Genomic DNA, 27,462 nt, shown 5'->3' with positions numbered 1-27,462 from the left:
AGTCAAATTAGTGAAGCCGGCGATCCTGTGGCGCTACACAATCGTACAAAGGCCCATTCGTTTGCATGCATCCCATTTTCTAGATTTTAATTTGATGTAGGGCGATGTGGCTGAGGAGGCAAAGGTAGTACACGACTACGTCCAGGTCATTTCCTGCAACGCACATTAAGTCATTTCAAATTTCGTGCCAAATGCTCTCCTTACCCTAGAAATATTTTTAAAAAATTGCGTGACCTTCTTAAAGAAGCTGCTCATTTTACACGAGATCGTTCTCAACGCTGATTACAGAATTGGATCAGTATGTATGTGTCATTGAAACAGCTCTAGAATGAGTCAACTTATCGCATTTCGTCACTATGCGTAATGAGACTGTGCTTTTTGATGAAGCGGATTTTTGAAGAAAAATCTTGTTTGGTAATGCCAATATGTGCTCTTTGAGTCTTCCCAGAATCGACTGAACAGATTCAAAGCATGGTCTCGAATACACAGATTAATGTCTCAGATATACGAACTGTATCCTAATTTGGGGCAATCTGCATCCCCATAACTTTGCACATCGCGCATGCACGACGCACAGTTTCACTCGCACCGATTGGAAAATTCTGATATCACCTCTGGTGGAAATCGAGCGGATTTTCCGTACTCGAGGGGCACAAGAGGCGCCCGAGGCCCCGTTAAATTTAACGGAGTTTAAAATGGACCATCGCAGAATGGATTGACTCCCAATATATGGAATTCTCCGAAAACTACGGTTCCCCTGAACGGGAACGCGGGAAATTCGCAGGTGCGTGTTAGAGAGAGAGAGTCCCTAGAGACGGTCACGCGGGGGTGCTTCTGCCGATCGAGGACGGTCGTTGGCGGTTTACGTTTGCGAAGTCGACTCCGTGACGCTCATCGTTAAATGAGCAGATGTCTCTCTGGAGAATTCCCTGCGCTACGAACGACGATCGCCGATTCTGTCTGGTTCCTGATCGCAGACGTTCCTACGAGCTCGCTCACACGCGGCTAACGAAATACTGAAGTCAACTCCAATCAAATATATAAATATCGTGCAGCATTGAAACGAGATAATACTGCCGGCCGAGGACTAATTGTGAAATCAACGTTATTAGGTCATCCGCGGATACAGCTTCCTTCCTCGTGGCCAATTTTGTCGGATCAGTCTCCTGAGCGCGCTCATCCTGACACAGCTATTGTCCAACTCCGAGAGGTGAGATCGGTAATTTACGAAGCATACTCCTATAAGTGAGAGCCTAGAGCCTCATCGCTGTATATCGAGCAAAAAAAATTAGCGGCCACCTTAAATTACATGCTCGTCGCTCCGCGTTTATGTCTCGTTTTGTTCATTCAGGAATACCGCGCTACCGCCTTCCAGAATGACTTATGAAAGAAATATACAAGCATATAATGACCGTCGTATATCGGCACGTTGACTGGAATATCGTTTAGAAGCCTAAACAAACCCGGCGCGTGACTTTCCGCTATTTTCCAACTGATCTTTCGCTGCATCAACGGCGACGTCCGGCTGACGAGTGCAGGTTCGCCGCGGCGCCAATAAATGATTATTTTTACGCTAATCACGGCGCCAGTAGGCACTCTGGTGTCTTCGGATTAATCGTCGAACAAGTGAAATCGCGGCTATCTTATCGGCAGAGGAGAATTTCGACCTACTACGAGAGATATTGCTCCTAAATGAGATATGGAGGTTTCCTGCCTAACTAGTGAGCACCATACTGTTAGAATTCCACATGAAACTTATTACTACTTTGGTGTAAATATGATTTAGTGAAAATAATTTTCTATTGCGTTTACCTTGAAAAAGTTGAAATTGTGAGCAGTCAAGACTTGAGGTTAAGTCTTTAAACCTGTTTTCTATATATATCAAGGAACATGGTTGGCAATAAATTACAGTATCATGATAGAGTAGAATCGTAGTACAGGAAATACCATTTGTTGAATTGCTTAATTGTAGAGGTTAGATTTTCATGATCGCGGAACCGCTAGGCGCGTGGCTCGTATAATGAGAATATCAGGGACTCTTAATATGAGATAATTATTGCTCGAATATGAAGATATGTAGTGTAATAAGAAAGAAATACTACGTTAAGGTTAAGAAAAGTTAATACGAATTTATATTACGATTTTTGTGTATTTAATTTTTATAGAATCTGACTATGGAGGTTAGAGAACACGAGGAAGCGTCGACAGTGGAATCGTGAAGATTTGGCGAAAGGCTGTGGCAGCATATTTTTTATAAAATATCTAATAAAGTTTTTTACTTGCATACTAGATGTATTTTGCACTTTTAACACCGATTTCTCAAGGTATCTTATATTAGGCAGCACACTTTCCGATCTTGCGTAAAGCTCTTTTTTCAAATTTTTTTAATTTTCAGAAAAAATAATATTTAAATAGATTTTTCATTTCACCAACCTAAAGCTTATTAATTCTCTTCAAGAGAACGTATTACATTTAAAAATTCTGCTATAGATTTCCTTACATTCGGCAAAATCGAATATGGTATCTCATATCGGGGACTAATTGGTCTGCTATTACGAACGAAATGCCTTTGAAAGCCTCGGAGATACGTTATCGCTTGAGATCTTAACGCGATATTGCTTAATCATCTCTCTCACTTTAGTGAATTTCCGTGAGCGAAGATGTTGACGCTACCACAACAATGCACGGCGGCTTGCATCAACTCCCTCGCACGAATTTAGATCGACCTCGGCCGGGCGGTCTCTGATCTTGAAACCGACTTTCCAAATCGTGTGAGACATCGGCTTGACATTACTGACAATTAAATAACTGACTGGAACGAGCGAAAAGCCGTCGCGCTGCTCCGACGGTTATCGGTTAACGGCAACCTGGCATTTACTGGAAAAATGAAGCGAGGGATTTCCGAGTTTGCACCTTGCGGTAATTAGGTGCAGGCGTAAAGGGAAAAGGTCCTTGACTGACAGAGAAAATACCGGTGATCACGAAGGAGGTCCCTCTGGCCTGTAATCTCGCGCAATTACGGCAGTTTGTGCACCCTCCTGTCGCAGTTGCCTCGGGAATAGTCCACGGTGTCCCGGAGGTGTAATCAATGTTTTATGGGTGTGTTGTTCGGGTAGTCTCGCCACACGACGTTATCTCGGAAATCTTTGAGTGAACCGGCGGGATCGCGAGCGCGGTTGTAAACGAGGGGTACAACCGTGGGCGCAGCAGTTAATTTTTGATACTTCTGCTTTAACTATAATAATTACTCCTGAATTAAAATAACGTCCTACGGCGCGTATTTATCGTATTATCGTGAACGCTTGACATTTGTATTCATAATGTGTTGGAAATTTATTCGCGCTGTTGAGATCGAACTGTCGCTGGCTGTTTGAATGTTCGATGAGCGGAACGCCGGTGCATTATAACATGCAATTAAAAAACCGTCAATCGTTAGTTTTAATTAATTTGGGTCATTAAGTATGACACTTTACAAATGTTATAAGACGCATCTTTAACTTTGTTAATCTCAAATTTGGCGCCAGACGTTCAGTATCAGGTTAGTTAGTGGTGATAGTATGTATGCTTGCTCTTCAAATGTCATATTTGTTTTGTTTCAGATATATCGTTCAATTAGTTTTATTGGGTGGAATTCTTTTTTTTATACGATTACTAGATGGAAAAGTCCAAAAATTCGTGTGATTATGAAGTTATTGAGGTTCCGCCGTGGAACCACAGTGTCGGAGACAGCTCGTATATAATCACGCTTGTATTTGGTGAAGGTTTTCAGACTAATAAAGCAACGGTGGGGCAATTGTTCAAAAACTAAGAGGATGGAGATTTCAGCCTCGCTAGATGAGCCACGTGGCAGAATCAAAGACGAAGGTGGATAATGATCACTTGAGGCCGTAGGTAGACTGTCCGAATCCATCTCAAAGTACACGCTGAATTGGCGATCGATCATTCAATGTTTCCATACCCCCATATTGGTTCCATTTTAGCTGCAATTGGTAAAGATAAAGAAAGGTTGGAACAACGATGGGTCCGGGCACGAAATTTGACCGATGCGGCGCAGGGCGCAACGTCTAAGAGGCTTCCCTTTCTTTGCTTTTCCCGTCACAAAATGAATGCTTTTTTAAAAACTCGAATTGTACCTATACGATGAAAAGTGGATACTCTAAACGACAATTCCGTGAACGCTGTCAATCAGTGTATGAACGCGATGAACCACCGAGACATCACGCGAACACCACATTACAGCAGAAAAGCTTATGGTGACTGCGTTTGGTGGTCCAGGGTCAGTGTTATCTAACTACAAGCTGTTATGAAACCTGGGTACATCAATACGGTTAAAGGTATATTGCAAGCAACTGGACGGAAATGAGTTGCAACAACTGCTATAACAACCGAAATTGGTCAATCGGTTCAATTGCAATCCTGTTGCATGATAATGCTCAAGACCGCACATCTGCACGACTGACTCGTGGCACGAGCTAAAGGGAAGCTTGGATATATTGAGAACTCTCGCAGTCATCACACCATAATTCACCAGATCTATCACCTACCGACTTCACTTCTTCCGGAATGGATCAAGCTTGTCTGGTGGGAAATTCTTCAATTCCTACAGGCAGGGTCGAAACAGCCTTCTGCTGACTTTTCATCGTTCCCGTGCCTCGCTGGCTTTCTATGTTAGAGGCATTAGAACCACTACCACTAAAAATGGCAGAAGTGTGTAATACATGGCGCTATACTTCGATTAATAAAAATAAAATTCATGTCATGGGTGCCTAAAAAATGCAAAAAGTTTATGTTCTAATTTGTTAAAGTTTTATACTATAATGACCCAATATGAATATGCAGTTTCCGCGTGGAATACCGGACAGTGTCGGAGACAGCTCGTATATCAACGCTGTAATTTGGTGAAGGTTCAAACTACTAAAGCAACGGTGGGACAAGTTGTTCAAAACCTTAAGAGATGAGATTTCAGGCCTCGCTGAAATGAGGCCACGTTCCCAGACGTGGAAGACCAAATGAACGATAGGTGGATAATGCACTTGAGAGAGCCGTAGTAGAGTCCGATCGCATCTCAAAGCTACACGTGCATTGTTGGCAATCAGATATTCAAGTTTCCAACCACCATATTGGTTCATTTAAGCTAGCTGCAATTGGTAGATAAAAGAGTTGGACAAAATGCGGTCCCGCCGATTGACCGATGGCGCAGGGCGAGGCGCAACGTCCTAGGAAGGCCTTCCCTTTCTTTGCTGTTCCGGTCACAAAATGCATCTTTTTTTTTAAATCGAGAATTGTGACCTACGATGAACAAGGTGGATAACTCTAACGACAATCGTGAAACGCGCCTCAGATCAGTTGGTTGAAACGCTGATCGAAAACCACCGAGCAGCAGTCATTTATCTGGAACGAAACTCAACAGTTATCACAGAAGAAGCTGTATGGTGAACGTGTTTGGTGGTCCCAGGGTATTTCAAAGAGTTGTTATCTACTACAACTTTATGAAACCTGTGGTTACATCGAAACGGCTGAATGGTATATTGGCAATCAGCAACTGGACGAAAGTGAATGCAACTAACTTTGCTATTAAAAACAAAAGAAATACCCGAAATTGGTCAATTCGGTCAATGCCAATCCTGTTGGCCATGAAGTAATGCTCGATCCCAAACTGCAGCGACTGACCCGTGGCAAAGTGACGGGCAGTTGGGAATTGAAACTCATCCGTCATCCCATATTCACCAGATTATCACCTACCGACTATCACTTCTTCCGGATTTGGACACATTGTTGGTGGGAAAACCTTCTTCATTCTCAACAGGCAGTCGACAAAAAACAGCCTTCTGGCGAACTTCAATCGATTCCGTGCCTCCTGGCTCTTCTATAGTAGAGCATACGACCAACTCCACTGAAAATGGCAGACAGTGTGTAGATAACACGGGGCGCATACTTCGATTGAAATAAATCAAATCATGGTTATGTTGCCGATAAAAAATGCAAAAGTTTATGTTCATTTGGTAAAGTTTTATAACTTAATGACCAATATGAATAGTGAGTTTCCGCCGTGGAACCTACAGGGTCGGAGACAGCTCGTAATATCAACGCTGTAATTTGGTGAAGGTTGAACTACTAAAGCACGGTGGGCAATTGGTTCAAAAACCTTTAGAGATGGGATTTTCAGCCTCGCTAAATATAATTATATAATTTGTAATGATAATGATATAACGAAGAATAAAAAAGGAAAAAAATCATATTGTTGATATTATTAAAAAGGATAATATAATGATGTATTATGTGACTAGAATAAATTGAAAATTATAGTTATCTGTTTGATGAGACAGTAAAACAAGAAAAAAAAAATGAAGGTCTATCTACACTTTATGTGAATTTTAAATAGTTGTTTTATAGTTTAATATTTATGCAGTTTCAATTTATATAATAGTCATACGTTTATTTTCAAATTGCGCTAATCTGTCTAATGTATGTTTAATGAATATCTTAATTTATAATGTGATATTATTATCTTATTTTTTTATTTGTGATTTTGTTTGTGTAAATGTGCGTTTCTAAGTCGTTATTGTGGCTATTTATCTTTTACTGCTTTTTATTAATGTTATAATGTTACATTATTGTTGTGTAAGTGTTAATTATTGAATTTATAAGTTAATCTTTTATCACATTACATGAATCTTTCCAATTTGTTATATACTCAAATTGTGCAGATGTTTATTATAATTATAAATCCTGTGTTGTTAGTTATCGAAACTATTATCGAATAATTTTTGAATAACTTAAATCTTGATCATTAAAGTTGAGTCATTTTAATAAAAATTGTTATTTTACAGATATAAATAAAGTAGTTCTTATAATGTTTTGATGTATTATTTGTATAAGATCAGCCAAAAGAACTTCACACTCTAGTACATTGATACATATTTATTTAATTATAATATATTTAATTGATTTAGAATCAAATATATAGAAATATCACAAAAGGAAATCTCAAATATATTACAAAAGATAAAAACAAGTTAAATTGAGTAGATTCAATACTATGAAATCTAAAAATATGTGATAGAATATATGTCATTAGTATTGATTCATTGTCATAAATCAAGATCAATACATTACTTGGCACAAGGTAGCACAAATCAGATACATTGTCACCATTCTTGGAGTGTAAGATTTACTCATTATTATATTATTCTTGTAAATGCTATGTATTGTGAGTATTATTTATTGTTTGTTTTAAAAATAGTGTTCATCTTATTTCCATTTGTATATGTAACGTCTTTTTCGTTACTTATCATCAGTGTTTTAACTTGAATTTATATGTGATTTAGCTTGATCGCAGTACGAAAAATAGTACCCGGCTCCTGTCAGGGAGCAATGTTGAGTGCGTGAGTCGTTGTCCACGAGTGGTTGAGCACTCGCGGTTCAGTGACGAATGCACTTTGAGTCGCAGTGTCCGTGCGCGTTTGGGGCATGGCAAATAGCCGTTGTAGAAACGAGATGATCTCGTCTTCTTCCCGGGGCTCGTGGTTGTTGCCAGCGCCCGCGCCAGTTTGAGCGCTCGTTGGCCTCGGAACCGCTGTTGCAGAGAAACACGCGCTCGGCGAAGGTCAGCTCGGTGAGCCGCTTCGCCAACTTCAGCGCCGGCTCGTTGGTCATGACGTTGGAGATGTGCCAGAGCTTCTGCGACTGCTCGGCAATGGCCTTGACCAGCAGCGGATGGCAGTGGCCCAGGCCGGTCACGGCAATGCCGCAGGCCAGGTCCAGGTAGTCGCGGCCCTGCTGATCCCAGATGCGCGAGCCTTCGCCGCGCACGGGGATGATCTCCGCGGGGCGTAGTTGGGAACCATCACCTCGTTGAACAGCTGGCGATCGAGCTGCGACATCTTGCTTCTCCACAACGGCAAAAGGTCCGCCTCGCGGACCCAGGACGTGAATTATATCCCCCCACGCCGGCCTTGCCAGGGCAGGCTGCGGGCATGAGGACATAGCGTTAGCCGGCCCTAGTAGTAGATCGTGACCGTGACGGTGTCGCTGTAGGCCCCCGCCCGGGGTGTCGGCTGCGGCGCCACCCGTCCATAGATGGTGACGTTCTGCGCGCTGCCGGTGCCGGTGCCGGCCACGGTGTCCGACCCCTGGGTGTTGCCCCAGCGCTGGCTGTAGCCGTTGTCGCGGTAGAGCTCGTAGCTCACATGGTTGCCGGCGGCACTCTTTCATGCGCCGCGTCGAACCGAGGCATTGAGGCCGTTGTTGAGGCCCAGCTGGTAGGGCGTGGTGTTGGTGCAGCGCGGCTTCACGATGGCGGTGGTGTCGTAGTTGGAGACCAGCAGGCCCCGGGTGCCGAAATCGATGTTCTCCACCGTGAAGCTGGGATCGCACTGCGCCGTGGCCTGCGCCTGCGCGGTGAAGGCGAAGCTGCCGGAGCCGCTGCCGTTGCGCCGCTGGTGCAGCTGGCGGGTGCCCAGCAGGCCCAGCAGGAACTCGTTGTACTGGTAGACCAGCTCGGTGTGGCTGCCGCTGAAGGCATTGGAATAGTTGCCCGGCACCGCGGTGGTCTGCCCGGCGGGCACGCGGCCGTAGACCGTGAAGCTGCCGCTGGCGCTGGCGCTGCCGAGCAGGGCGCCGATCTCCAGGGTCGCCTCCACGGCACCGTAGCTGTTGGAACGCGTGCCCAGATCAGGCTACGGCCGGAATCCTTGTAGAGGTTGAAGTACAGCGGATTGGCGCCGCTGGTCATCTGCCGCGGGTTGAAGTTGCCCGCGCCCTGCGCGCCCGCGCCGATGCTGAAGCACATCCGCACGCGCGAGGACGACAGGATGCTGGAGATGGTGCAGCTGTAGTTCAGCGTCGCCGTCACGTCGACCTGGCTGCCGAAGGGGTTGACCGGACCGAAGTTGATGTCGGACAGGCTGGCCGAGCAGGTGGTGGAGGCTGCGCCGGCAGCGCGCCCAGCCCCATCAGCAGCAGGAACGCGAGGCGCCTCATGGCGATTCCAGGCGGCAGCTGAAGGGACCCAGCGCCGGCATGCCGACGGCCTGAGCCGTCCAGGCAAAGCGGGTCTCGCAGACCTCGCCCTGCGGCGTCACGACGCTGATGCGGTTGTCGGCCGAAAGACCCTCCAGGTAGACCTGCCCGTCGTAGCCCAGCATCTGCGGCGCGGGCGCGCCGCCCTGCAGCCGCACGCGGCTGCCCAGCGGCAGCGGCTGGCCTTGCGCGTCGGTCAGCGTCACCACCGCCGCACGCACCTCGCGGCAGGCCGAAGTCGAGCAGCACGCCGGCGCGGTCGCGCGGCACCACCTGCCCCCTCCACCGCCGCCGCCTGCAGCTGCGCCGGCAGTGCCAGGGCGTCGATGGAGACGCGGTTGGGCTGCCAGGCATTGAGGCTGCCGAGAAGATAGTGCCCCTGCGCGTCGGTACGGCCGATGGGGCGGTTCTCCAGATAGACGGCACGTCGGGAACGCCGCTGCTGGAGACCAGCACGAAGGCATCGTCGATGCGGCGGCCGGCAAAGACGTCGCGGTCCATCCATAGCAGGCCGCCGGAGTAGCTGGCGTAGGCGGCCTCCACGGTATCGACGGAGCCGAGCCCCGCGACGACCTGCCATGGTCGCCGCGGTAGGAACCTTCGGCCTGCCAGTCCTGGACGCCGCCGCCCTGGCGGGCACGCAGGCTCCAGCCGGCACCGCCATCCACCGGCGGCGTGCTGGCGAGATCGGCGCCATACAGGTCCCGTCCCCGGCTGTGCTGCAGGCTGGCGCTGAGGAAGGTCCGCGAACTGAAGTTCCAGACCAGCCCGGCGAACAGCGAAAGGTCATCGGCATCGTCGAGATTGCGCGTCGCGTTGGCGAACAGGCTGGCGCCGCGCGGCAGGCCCAGGCTGTAGCCGACCCCGGCATAGTGCTGGCGCCCCTCCTCGTCGGTGTCGAGACGGCTGTAGTTGAGCGAGACGCTGCCCGCGGGGCCGAACTGCAGGCCGGCCACCGCCTGCGCGCTGCCGCCGCGGCGGCGCCTCGCCCTCGACGCTGGCGATGTCGCGGTAGTCGTCGAAGGCCTCGTTGATGCCGAAGCCGAGGTTGAAGCGCGGCTGCACCCAGCTGTAGCCCAGGCTGGCGAGGCCGCCCGCCGCGTCGCCGCCGCTGGCCGCATAGGCGGCGTTGACCACGCCGGCGCCGCCCAGGCGCAGCAGGCACCCAGACCGCCGAGCACCAGCCCCTCGCCGCCTCGGCATGGCCCTCCAGGGTCAGCCACTCGCGCCAGCCGTGGCGCAGGCTGCCGCTGGCCGCCGGCGCATCGCCGTAGCGGAAGGAACGCAGGCCATAGTCGCGGCGCACCGCGCCGGCTTCGACCGACCAGTCGCTGAGGCCGGCCCCGAGCAGCTGGCTGCTGCTGTAGAACGGAAAGCTGATGGCATTGCGCCGCCCCAGCGCGTCGGTCACGACGACCTGGCCTGGCCGGCACCGTTGACGCCGGGCACCGCGAACAGCTGGAACGGCCCCGGGGCCACCTCGCCCTCGTACTGGCGCATGCCGTTGACATACAGCTCCACGCTGGACGGCAAGGTGGCCTGGCCGAAGAAGGCCGGGAGCGGATAGGTGATGGTCCCGGCTGCAGGGCGAAATTGCGCCGCAGCTGAACGCCGCCCATGCGCGTGGCGCGGGTCCAGCCGAGGCTGCCGCCGGCGAAGTCGCCGAGATTGAGCGTGGCTAGGCGGTCCTGGAAGGACGCGCTCCAGGTGGTATCGAGGCGGATGTAGGGCTCGTCCTCGCGGTCGCTGCCGATAGCCGAGAGGCCGGTGCTGCTCAGCAGGCCCCAGCCGCCGAAGCCGCGCAGTTCGGTCAGCGCGCTGAAGCTGGCGTGCCGCCCTCGCCGGCGTTGCCGTAGAGATCGTAGTTGAGCAGGGCACCGGGGGTGACGCGCGCGGGTGGCTCGCGCGGGGTCGAGATTGAGCCGCTGGGTGGCCGCGGCCGATGCGGGCTCCGGCGGCGCTGAATCGAGCCGCTGGTTGGGCATGTCCACCGCGTAGTCCAGACCGGGAATCGAGGCGAGGTCGAGGTAGCGGTCTGCGGCAGGCCGTCGGTGCGGATGCCGGCATCGCGCAGGTTCTCCGGCCAGACGTGGTAGCGGCCGTCGGCCGTCATCGCCACGTGCAGCACGCGCTGCGTGCCGACGCCATTGAGCCAGACCTCCAGGTAGAGGTCCATCTGGCTGCCGGCCATGCCCGGGCCGCGCAGCAGGCCGATGTTGGGCGGATCCGCGTCCAGGGCTGGCGCGGCGCCGGCCGCGGACAGCAGCAGGCTAGCGAACACCAGCGGCCAGGCGCAGCGGATAGCGCGCCGGGCTGCCATCGATCCTGGCCCGGACCTCGGTGGTGGCGAGGGCGGCTGCATCCAGCTTCAGCGGCCAGCGGCAGCTGGCGCCGGCCAGCACGTAGCCCAGCAGGCCAGGACGCTGGAGCAGGTTGCGGCCCTGGCCGTCGAGCAGTTCGATGTCGGTGACCTTGGCACGCCGCGCCCCCTTGTTGTCGGTGATCAACGTCAGCTTGTCGCCCTGCCGCTCCACCCGCCATTCCAGCACCGGAACCGCGGAGGGCGCCGTGTCGGCAAAGGCGGGAATCGAGAACTGCATGACGAAGTGCAGGCCCTGCTGCAGCTTCGCCGGGTCGGGCAGTTCGTCCACCAGGATGCGGTAGCTGCCCTCCGCCGTGCCGGGGGATGCGGCGCGGATCACGCGCACCAGCTGCTTCTGGCCCGGCTGCAGCGCGACCATCGGCGGACTCAGCACCAGGTCGCGGGTCGGCAGCACCCTTTAAGCGGCGGCGACTCGCGCGAATCAACCACGCGGCGGATGATTCGGCGCGAGTTTTTTTAAATGAAATTCCCAATTAAAAGTGTTTCTCTCGTTTCCGTTGAAGTAATGGTGACCGCAACGTAATTGAATAGCGGAATTGTACGCGCGATTAGAGATTACGGTAGAGATACACGACGAGGTGGAAACCCGTGAAAACGTATCGTTTTCGATGCGAACCTTGCGCGATCGTGGACGGTGAACGTATACACGCGTTAATGTACGAGCACAAGGTGCATCCGCCGGCGATACGAGCCATTTCTGTGGAAATACCTCAGCCGCCGGTCGCCGTTAGCGTGTTACAGATCGGATATATGTGCGCTTCGTGTTACTAATCGCGATGAAACGTGTCCCGGCGGGGGCGCGCTTTTAGGGGGTGCGATGGAACTCGGCGCTCGCCTCATATTCAATCGCATCAACGTTTTCCCCGGGTCGACTTCGCTTCATCCGGGTCAAGAATCGGCGTTCCTCATTCGACACGTAAATCATCACGTAACAGCTGACTCGAAATAGTCCATTTCTCTGCCGCGAGATTCACTCGAACGGCTTCGAGAGGTTCGGAACGTTACTCGGGCACGTCTCATTCTGGAAACGTGCTAATCGAGCTCTTTCGACGGTTTACGAGCCACAAACGATTTTCTTTTTACGCTCGTTCCATTTTTTTCTCCTTTCCATCACGTCGAATGGAGACTTTTAGAGCACTTAATCAATTTTGCGAGCGCGAGTACAGCTTTCGTATAGATGATCATTCATGGGGTCATCGGTTTCGCTCGGTATCTGGAATCGGGATCTAAATTTATGGGACTTTGAAAGGGCGGCACTTCTCGCGCACGATGCATACGTCTTACCGTCCGTGTGCGTTGTAATTCCTGCAACGGCGCACATTGTGTCGTGTCGTAACAATGGCCGTAACGTGCAATAAAAGTCAACGGCAGTCAACTATAAGTCGCAGCCCGGCGTTGCATCCGAGTGAATCACCGGGGAGGATCTGCGGATCGCTTCCGGTATCGATGGGGTTGCATCCCGCGACACGCAACAGATGCAAACCCTTCCTCTCGGCTGTGCAGTCCCTGAGTGCCAAGTGAGGCGACCGTATCGGCGAGAAAATGGGATTGCATCGGGACGGCAACTCGATATTCCATTACACTGATGCGGCCGCAAATGGTATCGCATCGCGAATTACGATTCGGAGTTGCTGTGCGAGCATTAAGTGATCTCGAATCGCAATCTTCCCTTCCCTTATGTGCGTGTGAAGGGCGAGTGTCACGGTCCACGTCGTAATATCCGTCTCAATTAGCCGCTGCTTCAATGTTTCCTCCGTGTACTGGAGTGTTTCAGGTGTTTATTAATGAACATTGAATTACTCGGAATTTTTCAAGTGCCTCGCGAAAGTATCTGCATCTTCCTGTGAGAGGAAAGTCCCCGATTATGAGATACCATATCGATTTTGCCGAATGTAAGGAAATCTATAGGCAGAATTTTAAAATGTAATACGTTCTCTTGAAGAGAATTTAATAAGCTTTAGGTTGGTCAAATGAAAAATCTAATTTAAATATTATTTTTTCTGAAAATTAAACAAATTTGAAAAAAGAGCTTTACGCAGGATCGAGAAAGTGCGCTCCTAATATAAGATACCTTGAGAAATCGGTGTTAAAAGTGCAAAATACATCAGTATTGCAAGTACAAAACTTTATTAGATATTTTTATAAAAATATTGCTGCCACAGCCTTCGCCAAATCTTCACGATTCCACTGTCGACGCTTCCTCGTATCTCTAACCTCCATAGTCAGATTCTATAAAAATTAAATACACAAAAATTCGTAATATAAATTCGTATTAACTTTTCTTTAACCTTAACGTAGTATTTTCTTTCTTTTTATTACACTACATAATCTTCATATTCGAGCAATAATTATCTCATATTAAGAGTGCCCTGAATATCTCATTATACGAGCCACGCGCCTAGCGGTTCCGCGATCATGAAATCTAACCTCTACAATTAAGCAATTCAACAAATTGAGTATTTTCCTGTTACTACGATTCTGCTCTATCATGCATACTGAATTTATTGCCAACCATTTCCTTATTATATAATAAACAAGGTTTAAAGACTTACCTCAAGTTCCTTTGACATGTTCACAATTTCACAAACTGTTTTTTGCAAAGGCTAAACGCAATAACGAACAATGAATTTTTCGCTAAATACATTTTACACCAAGAGTAATAAGTTCATGGTGGAACTAACAGATGGTGCTCACTAGTTTAGCAGAAACCCCATTATCTCATATTAGAAGCATATCTCATAATAGGGGATTCTCCTCTATATATTATGTATCTTCGTGCGCGCAGAAAATTTAATTTATTTAATAAACCTCGATTATATTTTTCTCGCATTTAGATACGCGTCAGATATCACACGAGGACTCGAGACGTCGCGTGTGTCGCTGTGCATCGTTCGTTCGTGTGGTGGTGGTGGTGTGTATACAGGGTGTCCCGGGTTTTAACCGACAAACTGCGGGAGCATATTCTACTAGTGGAAATAACAAAAAATTCTTATATCGAGTTTGCTTAGAAATGCTTTATTACAAAGTTATAAACCAATATTGAAAAGAAATATGAGATAAGTAACAACGGAACATAGTGTAGAATTTGCAAGGTCGAAGATGTTTATGTTATGTGTATTCACATGTATTCATGTTCACTATGTTGAAACGATTCAGTATGATTGTTACTTTCACAACAGTAGCCGTTAGATTTCAATCGTCGTGTAAACTAGCAATTACTATCAGAATGCCAAAAGTGTTTTCAAATGAGGAATACACCGATATTCATGTCGTGTACGGATTCTGTGACGGAAATGCACGAGCTGCCGTACGAGAGTATCAACGTAGATTTCCTAACAGGAGAGCACCAGATAGATTTAAAGCAACGAATTACTAATTCAGTTACTGAGATGCAACAAAATTTTCAGGAATGTCGTACTGTAACAAATTCTGTACTACGTCGATGTCTAGCTTGTATCGATGCGCAAGGACAACATTTTGAAATGCGTCACTAAATCATTGCGTAGATAATTTATATTTTTGCGAAAAAATCCGTTGTTACTTATCTCATATTTCTTTTCAATATTGGTTTATAACTTTGTAATAAAGCATTTCTAAGCAAACTCGATATAAGAATTTTTTCTTATTTCCACTAGTAGGATATGCTCCCGCAGTTTGTCGGTTAAAACCCGGGACACCCTGTATATATATATATACAGGGTGGCCCATTTTAATTTATACAGTCGATTTTTTAAAAAACTAAAAGAGATACGAAAAAATGTTTCAGACAGACATGTCACGATTTCGAGGGGGACATAAGATGATACCATTGGTTTGACCTTGAATAGTCGTTTGAAGGTCACGCGAAGATCACCTTCAATTTCTTAAATTGAAACCCCAACTTTTTATTGCAGATTCTTATTCTCCATCGAAAAGTAAGTAACTTTTGTCTGAAACATTTTTCCGAAAAGTGTCATCTTATGTCCTTAAAATGTCCTCAAAACTCATCTTGAAGATCATTTTAAGGACATAAGATGACATTTTTCGGAAAAATGTTTCAGACAAAAGTTGCATGTTTTCTCGCGTAGAATCCGAATCCGTAATAAAAAATACCATGTCTCATTAAAAACAAATTTCAGACCGGAAGTTAGAATTCTGAAATTTTTTTTAATGAGACATGGTATTTTTTATTACGGATTCGGATTCTATGCGAGAAAACATGCAACTTTTGTCTGAAACATTTTTCCGAAAAGTGTCATCTTATGTCCTTAAAATGTCCTCAAAACTCATCTTGAAGATCATTTTAAGGACATAAGATGACATTTTTCGGAAAAATGTTTCAGACAAAAGTTGCATGTTTTCTCGCGTAGAATCCGAATCCGTAATAAAAAAATACCATGTCTCATTAAAAACAAATTTCAGACCGGAAGTTAGAATTCTGAAATTTTTTTTAATGAGACATGGTATTTTTTATTACGGATTCGGATTCTATGCGAGAAAACATGCAACTTTTGTCTGAAACATTTTTCCGAAAAATGTCATCTTATGTCCTTAAAATGATCTTCAAGATGAGTTTTGAGGACATTTTAAGGACATAAGATGACACTTTTCGGAAAAATGTTTCAGACAAAAGTTACTTACTTTTCGATGGAGAATAAGAATCTGCAATAAAAAGTTGGGGTTTCAATTTAAGAAATTGAAGGTGACCTTCAAACGACTATTCAAGGTCAAACCAATGGTATCATCTTATGTCCCCCTCGAAATCGTGACATGTCTGTCTGAAACATTTTTTCGTATCTCTTTTAGTTTTTTAAAAAATCGACTGTATAAATTAAAATGGGCCACCCTGTATATATGACATCATATATTTTTCTCTCTGTCTCGCTGGATCGTGACGAGAATTTGTCCCCGTGGGGATATTCGTTTCTAATATCTCGCTATACTTACTCGTGATTATCACTGGCGAATCGATGATGTAACATCCGTAACATGTTACATCCGTATGATGGATCGCGAATATACACGCAGTGATACGCAGTGGACAAGGGCAGATGAAAAGTACGAGAGCCATGGCTGGAAAAATGATTTGTTTCAGTACTCGGTCCGACAGTGCAAATGAAATCTAGCAGAATGAAAACGCGACGTGAATTCACGCGTGAATTCATTTATTCGACGGCGAAAGCCGGGTGCTCTTGGTCCGGTGCGCCAAAGTGATCCCTCTCCATTCTGTTCTTCGTTTTTTTTCCTAGGGATATCGTGAGTCGAAAATTGGGTTGTCGGCACGACGGTGTAGATTCTTTGTTACGTCCTCGCGCGACTCCCGAGCGATGGAAATCACATCTTTTGTCGCGAATTTTTCCATCAATTTTAGCTCTGCCACTCGGGGCTAAAAGACGATCACCTTGACTTTCGTATTCCAGTAATTTACGGTGAGCAGGGATTTTCCCGTGAATATTTACGGTATTCATAAAGTTGGATTTGTGCGACAATTTAATTAATTTTCTTAATTAGGACGTACTCTACTTGTGTCGCGTTCAGGAAAGGAAAGATGTTCGTGATTCAAGTGCACGGTAGAACGACGCGATAGACAAAGCCAATATTACCCGGATTACTCGACTATTCGACTACTCAACTCAATCAAACTTCATAAAATTACCCGTCCTGATTTATGAAACGTTACGAATTCGTCCAGAGCTATCATCGCGTGAGGTTGAAAATTTACAGTGTTTTCCGGCAAGACTCCGCATCGAAATGCTCCACGTTCGCTAGTACGAACATTGACATTTCTGAAATTTCAGCTCTCGCTCCGACTCTCTCGCGGTTTTCCATGAAAACGAGCGTGTCTATACAGGATGAGTCACCTAACTTGACGACCTTAAGTAAATCGTAACATACATGCTATATGAAAAAATTGTTCTAACAAAAGTTGCATAGTACGAAGGGGGACACATAGTGCAATGATCATTTGTTTGCTACCTTTCTTTTTTATCGAAATATGAAGGTCACCTTCAGTTTTTTAAATGGGATGCTCAACATTTTTTCCCGGATTTCGATAGAATGTCCAACGCTGAGTAAAAAAGTATTATACTGGTTAGGGTGTAAAGTTAATAGTTACTGAAATAATTGTAAACGACTTATCCTAATTTGCGATCACGTTCAATCAACGGAACTGTTAGATGGCGAGGGGACAACTATGTAATCGCAAATCGTGTTTATAAACTCAGTTCTTCTTAGATAGTAGATCAATTGGGTTGGCCAAAAAGTAATTGCGTTTTTTTATATAAATAAAAGGCGAATTTTTCATGGGAAACAAAAACTTTATTGAACAATATATTGTCCATTTTGTTTGATTATCTTTTGCCATTTTTCAGGCAACTTCATGATTCCGCGCTCAAAAAAGTTCTTATCTTTTTCAGCAAAAAACAATTCCAACAACGATTTCACATCCTCATCAGCAGTAAAGGTTTTACCATTCAAGGCGTTTTGCAAAGAACGAAACCAATGGTAATCTGCTGGTGCCAGGTCTGGCGAATATGGTGGATGTGGTAACACATCCCATCCAAGCTGCAACAATTTTTCACGAGTGACCAAACTTGTACGTGGTCTAGCGTTATCATGGTGAAACGCAACACCTTTGCGATTCACCAATTCTCGACGTTTCTGTTTGATGGCATCGTTTAATTTATCCAGTTGACGACAGTATACGTCTGAATTAATGGTTTGATTCCTTGCAAGCAGCTCAAAATACACAATACCTTAAAGTCCCACCAGGCCGACAGTATAATCTTTCTTTGGTGAATATCTGCTTTTCAAGTGCTTTCAGCAGGTTCATCACGATCTTTTTCGTTTGACGTTGTTGTAGACGATCGATTTTTCGTCGCCTGTTATCATACGTTTCAAAAATCGATCATTTCCCTCACGTTTCAAAAGAGAATCGCAGATGTCAATACGCTTAGTGAGATGAATTTCTTTGAGCTCATGTGCTACCCAAATATCGAGCTTACTAATGTATCCAAGTCGTTTTAAATGGTTTTCAACACTCGATTTCGATATGTTAAGATTCCCAGCAATCTCTCGTGTCGTTAAACGCCGATTGGAATCGATCAGTGCCTTTATTTTGTCATCATCAATTTCGATTGGCCTTCCTGAGCGTGGTGCATCTTTCACATTAAAATCTGCAGATTGAAATTTAGTAACCCAATTTTGACACTGCCGCAGTTTTGAAGCATCTTCGCCATATATTGGGTTGGCCAAAAAGTAATTGCGTTTTTTTTATATAAATAAAAGGCGAATTTTTCATGGGAAACAAAAACTTTATTGAACAATATATTGTCCATTTTGTTTGATTATCTTTTGCCATTTTTCAGGCAACTTCATGATTCCGCGCTCAAAAAAGTTCTTATCTTTTTCAGCAAAAAACAATTCCAACGACGATTTGATATCCTCATCAGCAGTAAAGGTTTTACCATTCAAGGCGTTTTGCAAAGAACGAAACCAATGGTAATCTGCTGGTGCCAGGTCTGGCGAATATGGTGGATGTGGTAACACATCCCATCCAAGCTGCAACAATTTTTCACGAGTGACCAAACTTGTACGTGGTCTAGCGTTATCATGGTGAAACGCAACACCTTTGCGATTCACCAATTCTCGACGTTTCTGTTTGATGGCATCTTTATCCAGTTGACGACAGTATACGTCTGAATTAATGGTTTGATTCCTTGCAAGCAGCTCAAAATACACCAGTCCCACCAGCTGACAGCATAATCTTTCTTTGGTGAATATCTGCTTTTCAAGTGCTTTCAGCAGGTTCATCATCCACGATCTTTTTCGTTTGACGTTGTTGTAGACGATCGATTTTTCGTCGCCTGTTATCATACGTTTCAAAAATGGATCATTTTCCTCACGTTTCAAAAGAGAATCGCAGATGTCAATACGCTTAGTGAGATGAATTTCTTTGAGCTCATGTGGTACCCAAATATCGAGCTTACTAATGTATCCAAGTCGTTTTAAATGGTTTTCAACACTCGATTTCGATATGTTAAGATTCTCAGCAATCTCTCGTGTCGTTAAACGCCGATTGGAATCGATCAGTGCCTTTATTTTGTCATCATCAATTTCGATTGGCCTTCCTGAGCGTGGTGCATCTTTCACATTAAAATCTCAGATCGAAATTTAGTAAACCAATTTTGACACTGCCGCAGTTTTAAAGCATCTTCGCCATATATTGGGTTGGCCAAAAAGTAATTGCGTTTTTTTTATATAAATAAAAGGCGAATTTTTCATGGGAAACAAAAACTTTATTAAACAATATATTGTCCATTTTGTTTGATTATCTTTTGCCATTTTTCAGGCAACTTCATGATTCCGCGCTCAAAAAAGTTCTTATCTTTTTCAGCAAAAAACAATTCCAACAACGATTTGATATCCTCATCGCAGTAAAGGTTTTACCATTCAAGGCGTTTTGCAAAGAACGAAACGAATGGTAATCTGATGGTGCCAGGTCTGGCGAATATGGTGGATGTGGTAACACATCCCATCCAAGCTGCAACAATTTTTCACGAGTGACCAAACTTGTACGTGGTCTAGCGTTATCATGGTGAAACACAACACCTTTGCGATTCACCAATTCTCGACGTTTCTGTTTGATGGCATCGTTTAATTTATCCAGTTGACGACAGTATACGTCTGAATGAATGGTTTGATTCCTTGCAAGCAGCTCAAAATACACAGTCCCACCAGACTGACAGCATAATCTTTCTTTGGTGAATATCTGCTTTTCAAGTGCTTCGAGCAGGTTCATCACGCTTGCTCCACGATCTTTTTCGTTTGACGTTGTTGTAGACGATCGATTTTTCGTCGCCTGTTATCATACGTTTCAAAAATGGATCATTTTCCTCACGTTTCAAAAGAGAATCGCAGATGTCAATACGCTTAGTGAGATGAATTTCTTTGAGCTCACGTGGTACCCAAATATCGAGCTTACTAATGTATCCAAGACGTTTCAAATGGTTTTCAACACTCGATTTCGATATGTTAAGATTCTCAGCAATCTCTCGGGTCGTTAAACGCCGATTCGAATCGATCAGTGCCTTTATTTTGTCATCATCAATTTCGATTGGCCTTCCTGAGCGTGGTGCATCTTTCACATTAAAATCTCGAGATCGAAATTTAGTAAACCAATTTTGACACTGTCGCAGTTTTAAAGCATCTTCGTCATATATTGGGTTGGCCAAAAAGTAATTGCGTTTTTTTTATATAAATAAAAGGCGAATTTTTCATGGGAAACAAAAACTTTATGAAACAATATATTGTCCATTTTGTTTGCTTATCTTTTGCCATTTTTCAGGCAACTTCATGATTCCGCGCTCAAAAAAGTTCTTATCTTTTTCAGCAAAAAACAATTCCAACAACGATTTCATATCCTCATCGGCAGTAAAGGTTTTACCATTCAAGGCGTTTTGCAAAGAACGAAACGAATGGTAATCTGATGGTGCCAGGTCTGGCGAATATGGTGGATGTGGTAACACATCCCATCCAAGCTGCAACAATTTTTCACGAGTGACCAAACTTGTACGTGGTCTAGCGTTATCACGGTGAAACACAACACCTTTGCGATTCACCAATTCTCGACGTTTCTGTTTGATGGCAATCCAGTTGACGACAGTATACGTCTGAATGAATGGTTTGATTCCTTGCAAGCAGCTCAAAATACACAGTCCCACCAGACTGACAGCATAATCTTTCTTTGGTGAATATCTGCTTTTCAAGTGCTTCGAGCAGGTTCATCACGCTTGCTCCACGATCTTTTTCGTTTGACGTTGTTGTAGACGATCCATTTTTCGTCGCCTGTTATCATACGTTTCAAAAATCGATCATTTTCCTCACGTTTCGAAAGAGAATCGCAGATGTCAATACGCTTAGTGAGATGAATTTCTTTGAGCTCACGTGGTACCCAAATATCGAGCTTACTAATGTATCCAAGTCGTTTTAAATGGTTCTCAACACTCGATTTCGATATGTTAAGATTCTCAGCAATCTCTCGGGTCGTTAAACGCCGATTCGAATCGATCAGTGCCTTTATTTTGTCATCATTAATTTCGAATGGCCTTCCTGAGCGTGATGCATCTTTCACATTAAAATCTCCAGATCGAAATTTAGCAAACCAATTTTGACACTGCCGCAGTTTTAAAGCATCTTCGCCATATACATCACGTAACTTTTGATGAGCTTGCACAGCGTTTTTCCCTTTTCGGAAGTAATAAAACAAAATATGAGGAAAATGTTCTTTTTGATTTTCCATTTTGAAATCGGCGGCAAACAAACAATTGTTAACGAAATCGTGTACTTTCTTTTTGTAAAACAAGCTTGAACTGTGAGTTGTTAACCTACATAATGAATTTGCGGTTTAGAATGAAGTTAGTTACATTTCAAGACATGCATGTCCATCTATTGGAAAAAAACGCAATTACTTTTTGGCCAACCCAATATATTATATATATAATATTATATATATTATTATTATTATATATTTATATTATTATACCTCTATATTTATAGATAGTATAAGTATAGAGGTACATTTATTTATGTGTGCATAGAAAAATTTATATATTTCAGTATAGTTCAAATTTGTATAACAATTGGCAGTAAGTGAGTCCGTTATTCGTGTGTCCCACGATAATAAATGTCTGTCATTTAATATTTATGCGATGCTCTGTTGCGATCGGTATCACATAAATAAATGTTGTACATGTAATGGCTAATCTATTAGGGCTGAATAAATAAATACTTTTTTGCGATGTGTCTCCTGTCCCTATGACGACAGGGACAACGACAATGACAACAAACGAGGATAAAACATGCCATCATATTACTTCGCACGAAGTAATTTCGTATTCTGCATAATGGTAGATATTAGCGTTAGTCGAAGAACATCGCTCATGTTACATATGTAAAGGAATCATTACAGATAATGTGGCAATTTTCAGCGAATTGCGTTTAAATTTCCTGCGAATGCATTACAAAATATTAGATTCTTGAGAAATTTTCTGTGAAAAGATTTTCTTCTTTATTTTCTATTTATCCTTTATTTATTTTTTAAACTTAATATTATTCTCCAAACCTTAACTTTTACATTCAAAGCACATACTTGAACCTTCAAAATTCATATTATTTTGATGCTAATTAAATCTCGATTTCAATTAGTTTTTATTCAAATTCTGAAAATTTTAATTAAATTTTCCATCAAATGGGACTTCAAAAAGATGAGTTCAAGGATTCATGGATTCAAAAAATAGATTAGAATCTGAAAAGAAATTTTTCGATTAAATCTCAGTTACTTAGGTATTTCATCAATATATTATCGTCGCTCTGAATATTATTAATGGTTTTATCATTCGTTTACAGCGGATGATAGTGCGCAGGGGGACACAACGACATGTGGGAACATCCTGGTCGTATTGTCGTGGATCATAGTAATCATAACGATGCCGTTCTCCCTCTTCGTTTGCTTTAAGGTAAAAATATACTTTGGAAAATTTTCAAGGATTAAATCATTTATTATTATTGTTTACCTAGTAACTACATATGCAGAAGCGATCATTTCAACAAGCAATATTTTGCCAACTATAGTTATATATATATATATACGCATGATGTTTATGCATAAAATATATCACATCTTTATCCTTTCATCATAAACTTGTTTTCGCTGTGATCTTATTATTAGATCCGGTATGCGGTATCATTGGATCACTCAGTGATATGCATCGGTGCGTCACTATCACACGTGTCTTTATAACGTGTTCTCCCATTTATAATTCTCATATCGGCGAGATCTCTTTGCTACTAACTGCTTCATAGTAAAAAAACAGACATCAACTTGCGTTGCAGCGCTGTTTATCGATCACTTCCGCGACTGACATTTCTATAAAAATTATTATTATCTTCCTCGACTTCCAGCAGTATTTAAATTTATTCGCATAAAAAGTTATGGTATTATTAGTTATAGCATACTTTATTTTATCTCGAAACTTATATTTCTGAAAATATACCCGCCTCTTTTCTTGAATTTATAGGTCGTACAAGAGTACGAAAGGGCCGTCATATTCCGGCTGGGGCGTCTTCTATCTGGCGGTGCTAAGGGTCCCGGTACGACTAAAAACCATCTCTCGTTATATCAATCTATTCATTTTAAGATAGACGTAAATCCGCGATGAGCGTAATTAATTTCGACGTGACACTTGGAGCTAGTTTAGAACTTGGAAAATTGTCGCGTAGAAGAATTTCAACTTCCTTCGCGTATATAGTTCTGGTGCGACTGTGATATTCAGGATCGATACAGTTAAATAATTCGGTTGGCGCATTTATCGTCCTTCTTCATGATTTCTTTCTCTTGTACGTAATGCCTTCGGCATTTTACACGAAGCGAGCCGTCGAATTATCGAAATGCGATTAATTTGCAATTGATTCTTCTAGGAATCTTCTTCATCCTGCCGTGTGTGGACAATTACGCGCGCGTCGACCTGCGAACGCGGACGTACGATGTACCGCCGCAAGAGGTAAATAATAAATAAATAAATAAATAACTATCAAATTTTCATCAAGCATGTAAACGTATCCAGTCGATTATTAAGAGAATATTTTAATAAATTTAAGTAGGATATTAATATTACAATATTAATAAATTTGATTATCTATCCGTTAGGTCTTGACGAAAGACAGCGTCACGGTGTCCGTCGACGCGGTGGTTTACTACCGCGTCAACAACGCGACAATTTCGATTGCGAATGTGGAGAACGCGCATCACAGCACGAGACTGCTGGCCCAAACGACTCTGAGAAATACCATGGGAACGCGACCGCTTCATGAAATATTGAGTGAACGCGAAACGATATCTGGAAACATGCAGGTACACAAAAAACATATCGATAGAGTTTGTATCAAGTGTTTTAAGTAAAAAAAAAGATTAACAATGAGATACTAATTTTCATTTTGTCGGCCCATGTGTTAGGCCTCCCTGGACGAAGCCACCGATACGTGGGGAATTAAAGTGGAACGAGTAGAAATGTAAGTGCATAAATTCAATTAAAATGAACAAAAAAATTAAATTATCTGCTCGACCTCAATCAACATCTTCTAAATTTATTAAAATTAGTTGAAATGTACTTTAAATGTATCTTTCTATTTTTGCTCTACAGCAAAGATGTGCGACTGCCTGTACAACTGCAACGAGCCATGGCAGCGGAAGCCGAAGCCGCACGTGAAGCCCGCGCTAAAGTAAACCGTTTACGATATACCAGAATTTGTGTTACTTTTTTTTGACGTCGTTTAATTCCATTCTATATGATTATTTCTTCAGGTAATCGCCGCGGAAGGTGAACAGAAAGCCAGCAGGGCCCTGAGAGAAGCGTCGGAGGTGATCGGTGATTCCCCGGCTGCGCTGCAGCTCCGTTACTTACAGGTAAAATAAACTTTATACAAGGTGTCCCAGGTTTTAACCAACAAACTGCGGGAGCATATTCTACTAGTGGAAATAAGAAAAAATTCTTATATCGAGTTTGCTTAGAAATGCTTTATTACAAAGTTATAAACCAATATTGAAAAGAAATATGAGATAAGTAACAACGGATTTTTTCACAAAAATAAAAATTATCTACGCAATGATTTAGTGACGCGTTTCAAAATGTTGTCCTTGCACATCGATACAAGCTAGACATCGACGTAGTACAGAATTTGTTACAGCACGACATTCCTGAAAATTTTGTTGCATCTCAGTAACTGAATTAGTAATTCGCTGCTTTAAATCTTCAAGCGAGATTACTTCTGTACTGTAAACTTTATTTTTTAAAGTTCCCCATAAATCAAAATCAAGAGGCGTTAAATCGGGCGATCTTGGAGGCCAGAAAACCGGTCCTCCTCGACCAATCCACCTATGAGCGTAATGTTCATCTAACCAGTTTCTAACTTGTCTAGCATAGTGCGATGGACAACCGTCTAACTGTATCCAGCTGTTTTGGCGAAACTGCAGTGGCACATTTTCCATCAAAATTGGTAAATCGTTTGATAGGAATCTTCGAAAAGACTCTCCGTTCAATCGGTCAGGTAAAAAGAACGGACCAATAAGCCGGTCATGAAGCATACCCATCCAAACATTACATCGAAATTCGTGTTGAAAGTTTCTTTGTCTGGTAGTATGTGGATTATTATGAGCCCATACATGGCTATTATGAGAATTGAATATGCCTCGTCTTGTAAAGGTCGCTTCATCTGCCCATAATATCATTGATGAGAAAAGATTGTCCCTTTCTACTGCATTCACATACCAGTTACAAAATTCGACTCGTTTCTGATAATCGATTGGAAGTCATTCTTGTACAGGTGCGTAACGATATGCGAATCTGTCATCAGCACGCAATGTTCTCCAAATAGTGTTTCGCGATATCTGCAGTCGAGCTGAAGCACGTCGAACACTTTGTGTAGGAGTATTATCAAAAAGATTTAAGATTCTTTCCGAGCGTCGTCGGTGTCTTAGAGCTGAACGAACATCATCATATTCATTCATAGGTCGAAATGAACCCAAATTACGTAATTGCAAATGGGTATTACTAAACACAGAACTATCTGGTACTCTCCTGTTAGGAAATCTACGTTGACACTCTCGTACGGCAGGTCGTGCATTTCCGTCACAGAATCCGTACACGAAATGAATATCGGTGTATTCCTCATTTGAAAACACTTTTGGCATTCTGATAGCAGTTGCTAGTTGACACGACGATTGAAATCTAACGGCTACTGTTGTGAAAGTAACAATCATACTGAATCGTTTCAACATAGTGAACACGAATACATGTGAATACACGTAACATAAACATCTTCGACCTTGCAAATTCTACACTATGTTCCGTTGTTACTTATCTGATATTTCTTTTCAATATTGGTTCATAACTTTGTAATAAAGCATTTCTAAGCAAACTCGATATAAGAATTTTTTCTTATTTCCACTAGTAGAATATGCTCCCGCAGTTTGTCGGTTAAAACCCGGGACACCCTGTATAACTGATGCGGTGGTGTCATTAAGTTAATTGCTCCTGACGATGTTTTCCTCGACGATATCTTTTTACCTCGTCTCGCGTTTCGCAATTTTAGACACTGAACACAATATCAGCGGAGAAGAATTCCACGATCGTGTTCCCGCTGCCGATCGATATGCTGACTTACTTCATGAAAGCTTTGCCGAAGGAATAATCACGCGAAGAACGTCAACGTCACGTTCGAAGGACACAATGAAGGGAAAAATACGAGAGAACAAAGTTTCTCCGAAAGCTCCTTAAGGAGCTCCGTATTTGGTAATAATTTATCTATATATATTTGACACGCTTACATACTGTATCTCGGTGGATATAGAGAGAGTTGCCAATATTTGACCGTTCCTCTGACAATCTCGCATTCAGGCGGAGTAAAAAGCGCGTAGAATAATTATCGCAAGAAGAAAGGAAATGCTTTTCTCGCACTCGCAATTGACTCGGATGGTTGTACGCGGTGTAAACCGAGGCGCATATTTTTGGAAAATCTTACACACTTATTTTATATATTTACGTGCTGTAAGGGTATCTTATGTCTGTAACATATGTTCGTATGTATATAGACCGTAATTGAGTGACGTTAACATTTATCCACTTGATCGATTTTTGAAAAATACTTTTACTCGCATACGTTAAAGCGATGAAAATTTCAATAGCGCAAAGAGAAGTGTACGATGCATAGAAGCTAAAAATTACTACACAATCGATCCGTTCAGAGATCTCGCACTGCCACTAATTAATTGCCGAATTTATACAGAGTGATCGATCTTGTAGGGATGCGATTGATCAATCGATCGGTCACTATATTTAACACTTATTGCATACAAATTTATTGTATGCAATAATTATTTGCTATAAAGATATTAAAAAGCAAAAAAAGAGAAAAATTGTTTTATCAATTTTATAACACAAAACGACATCGATCTGCAGCAACCTTTTTCAATTTTGTCCATTTTGCCTATGGCACTAATTTATCGTCTCGTCGAATAAAAGATT

The 27,462-nt window shown here is 43.6% G+C and overlaps 2 protein-coding genes across 2 annotated transcripts; one reads left to right on the top strand and one right to left on the bottom strand.

The window, feature by feature from the left end:
* Positions 1 to 7,422: 7,422 nt before the first annotated feature.
* On the bottom strand, positions 7,423 to 7,986 carry LOC113563282 (acetylornithine aminotransferase-like). Its single transcript, XM_026974693.1, has one exon. It carries the CDS (start codon positions 7,984 to 7,986, stop codon positions 7,423 to 7,425), a length of 564 nt encoding a protein of 187 aa, XP_026830494.1.
* A 14,780-nt stretch (positions 7,987 to 22,766) lies between these two features.
* LOC105279581 (band 7 protein AGAP004871) lies at positions 22,767 to 27,325 on the top strand. Its single transcript, XM_026974564.1, has 8 exons — positions 22,767 to 22,899; positions 23,461 to 23,533; positions 23,861 to 23,943; positions 24,090 to 24,293; positions 24,396 to 24,451; positions 24,583 to 24,661; positions 24,744 to 24,845; positions 26,531 to 27,325. Exons 1-8 carry the CDS (start codon positions 22,870 to 22,872, stop codon positions 26,627 to 26,629), a joined length of 726 nt encoding a protein of 241 aa, XP_026830365.1. The 5' UTR covers positions 22,767 to 22,869; the 3' UTR covers positions 26,630 to 27,325.
* The last annotated feature ends 137 nt before the right edge of the window (positions 27,326 to 27,462 follow it).

Source organism: Ooceraea biroi, chromosome 13, assembly GCF_003672135.1.
Source record: "Ooceraea biroi isolate clonal line C1 chromosome 13, Obir_v5.4, whole genome shotgun sequence".
Taxonomy (NCBI): domain Eukaryota; kingdom Metazoa; phylum Arthropoda; class Insecta; order Hymenoptera; family Formicidae; genus Ooceraea; species Ooceraea biroi.
Note: the sequence above shows the minus strand (reverse complement) of the source record. Positions and strands in the feature narration are given on the sequence as shown.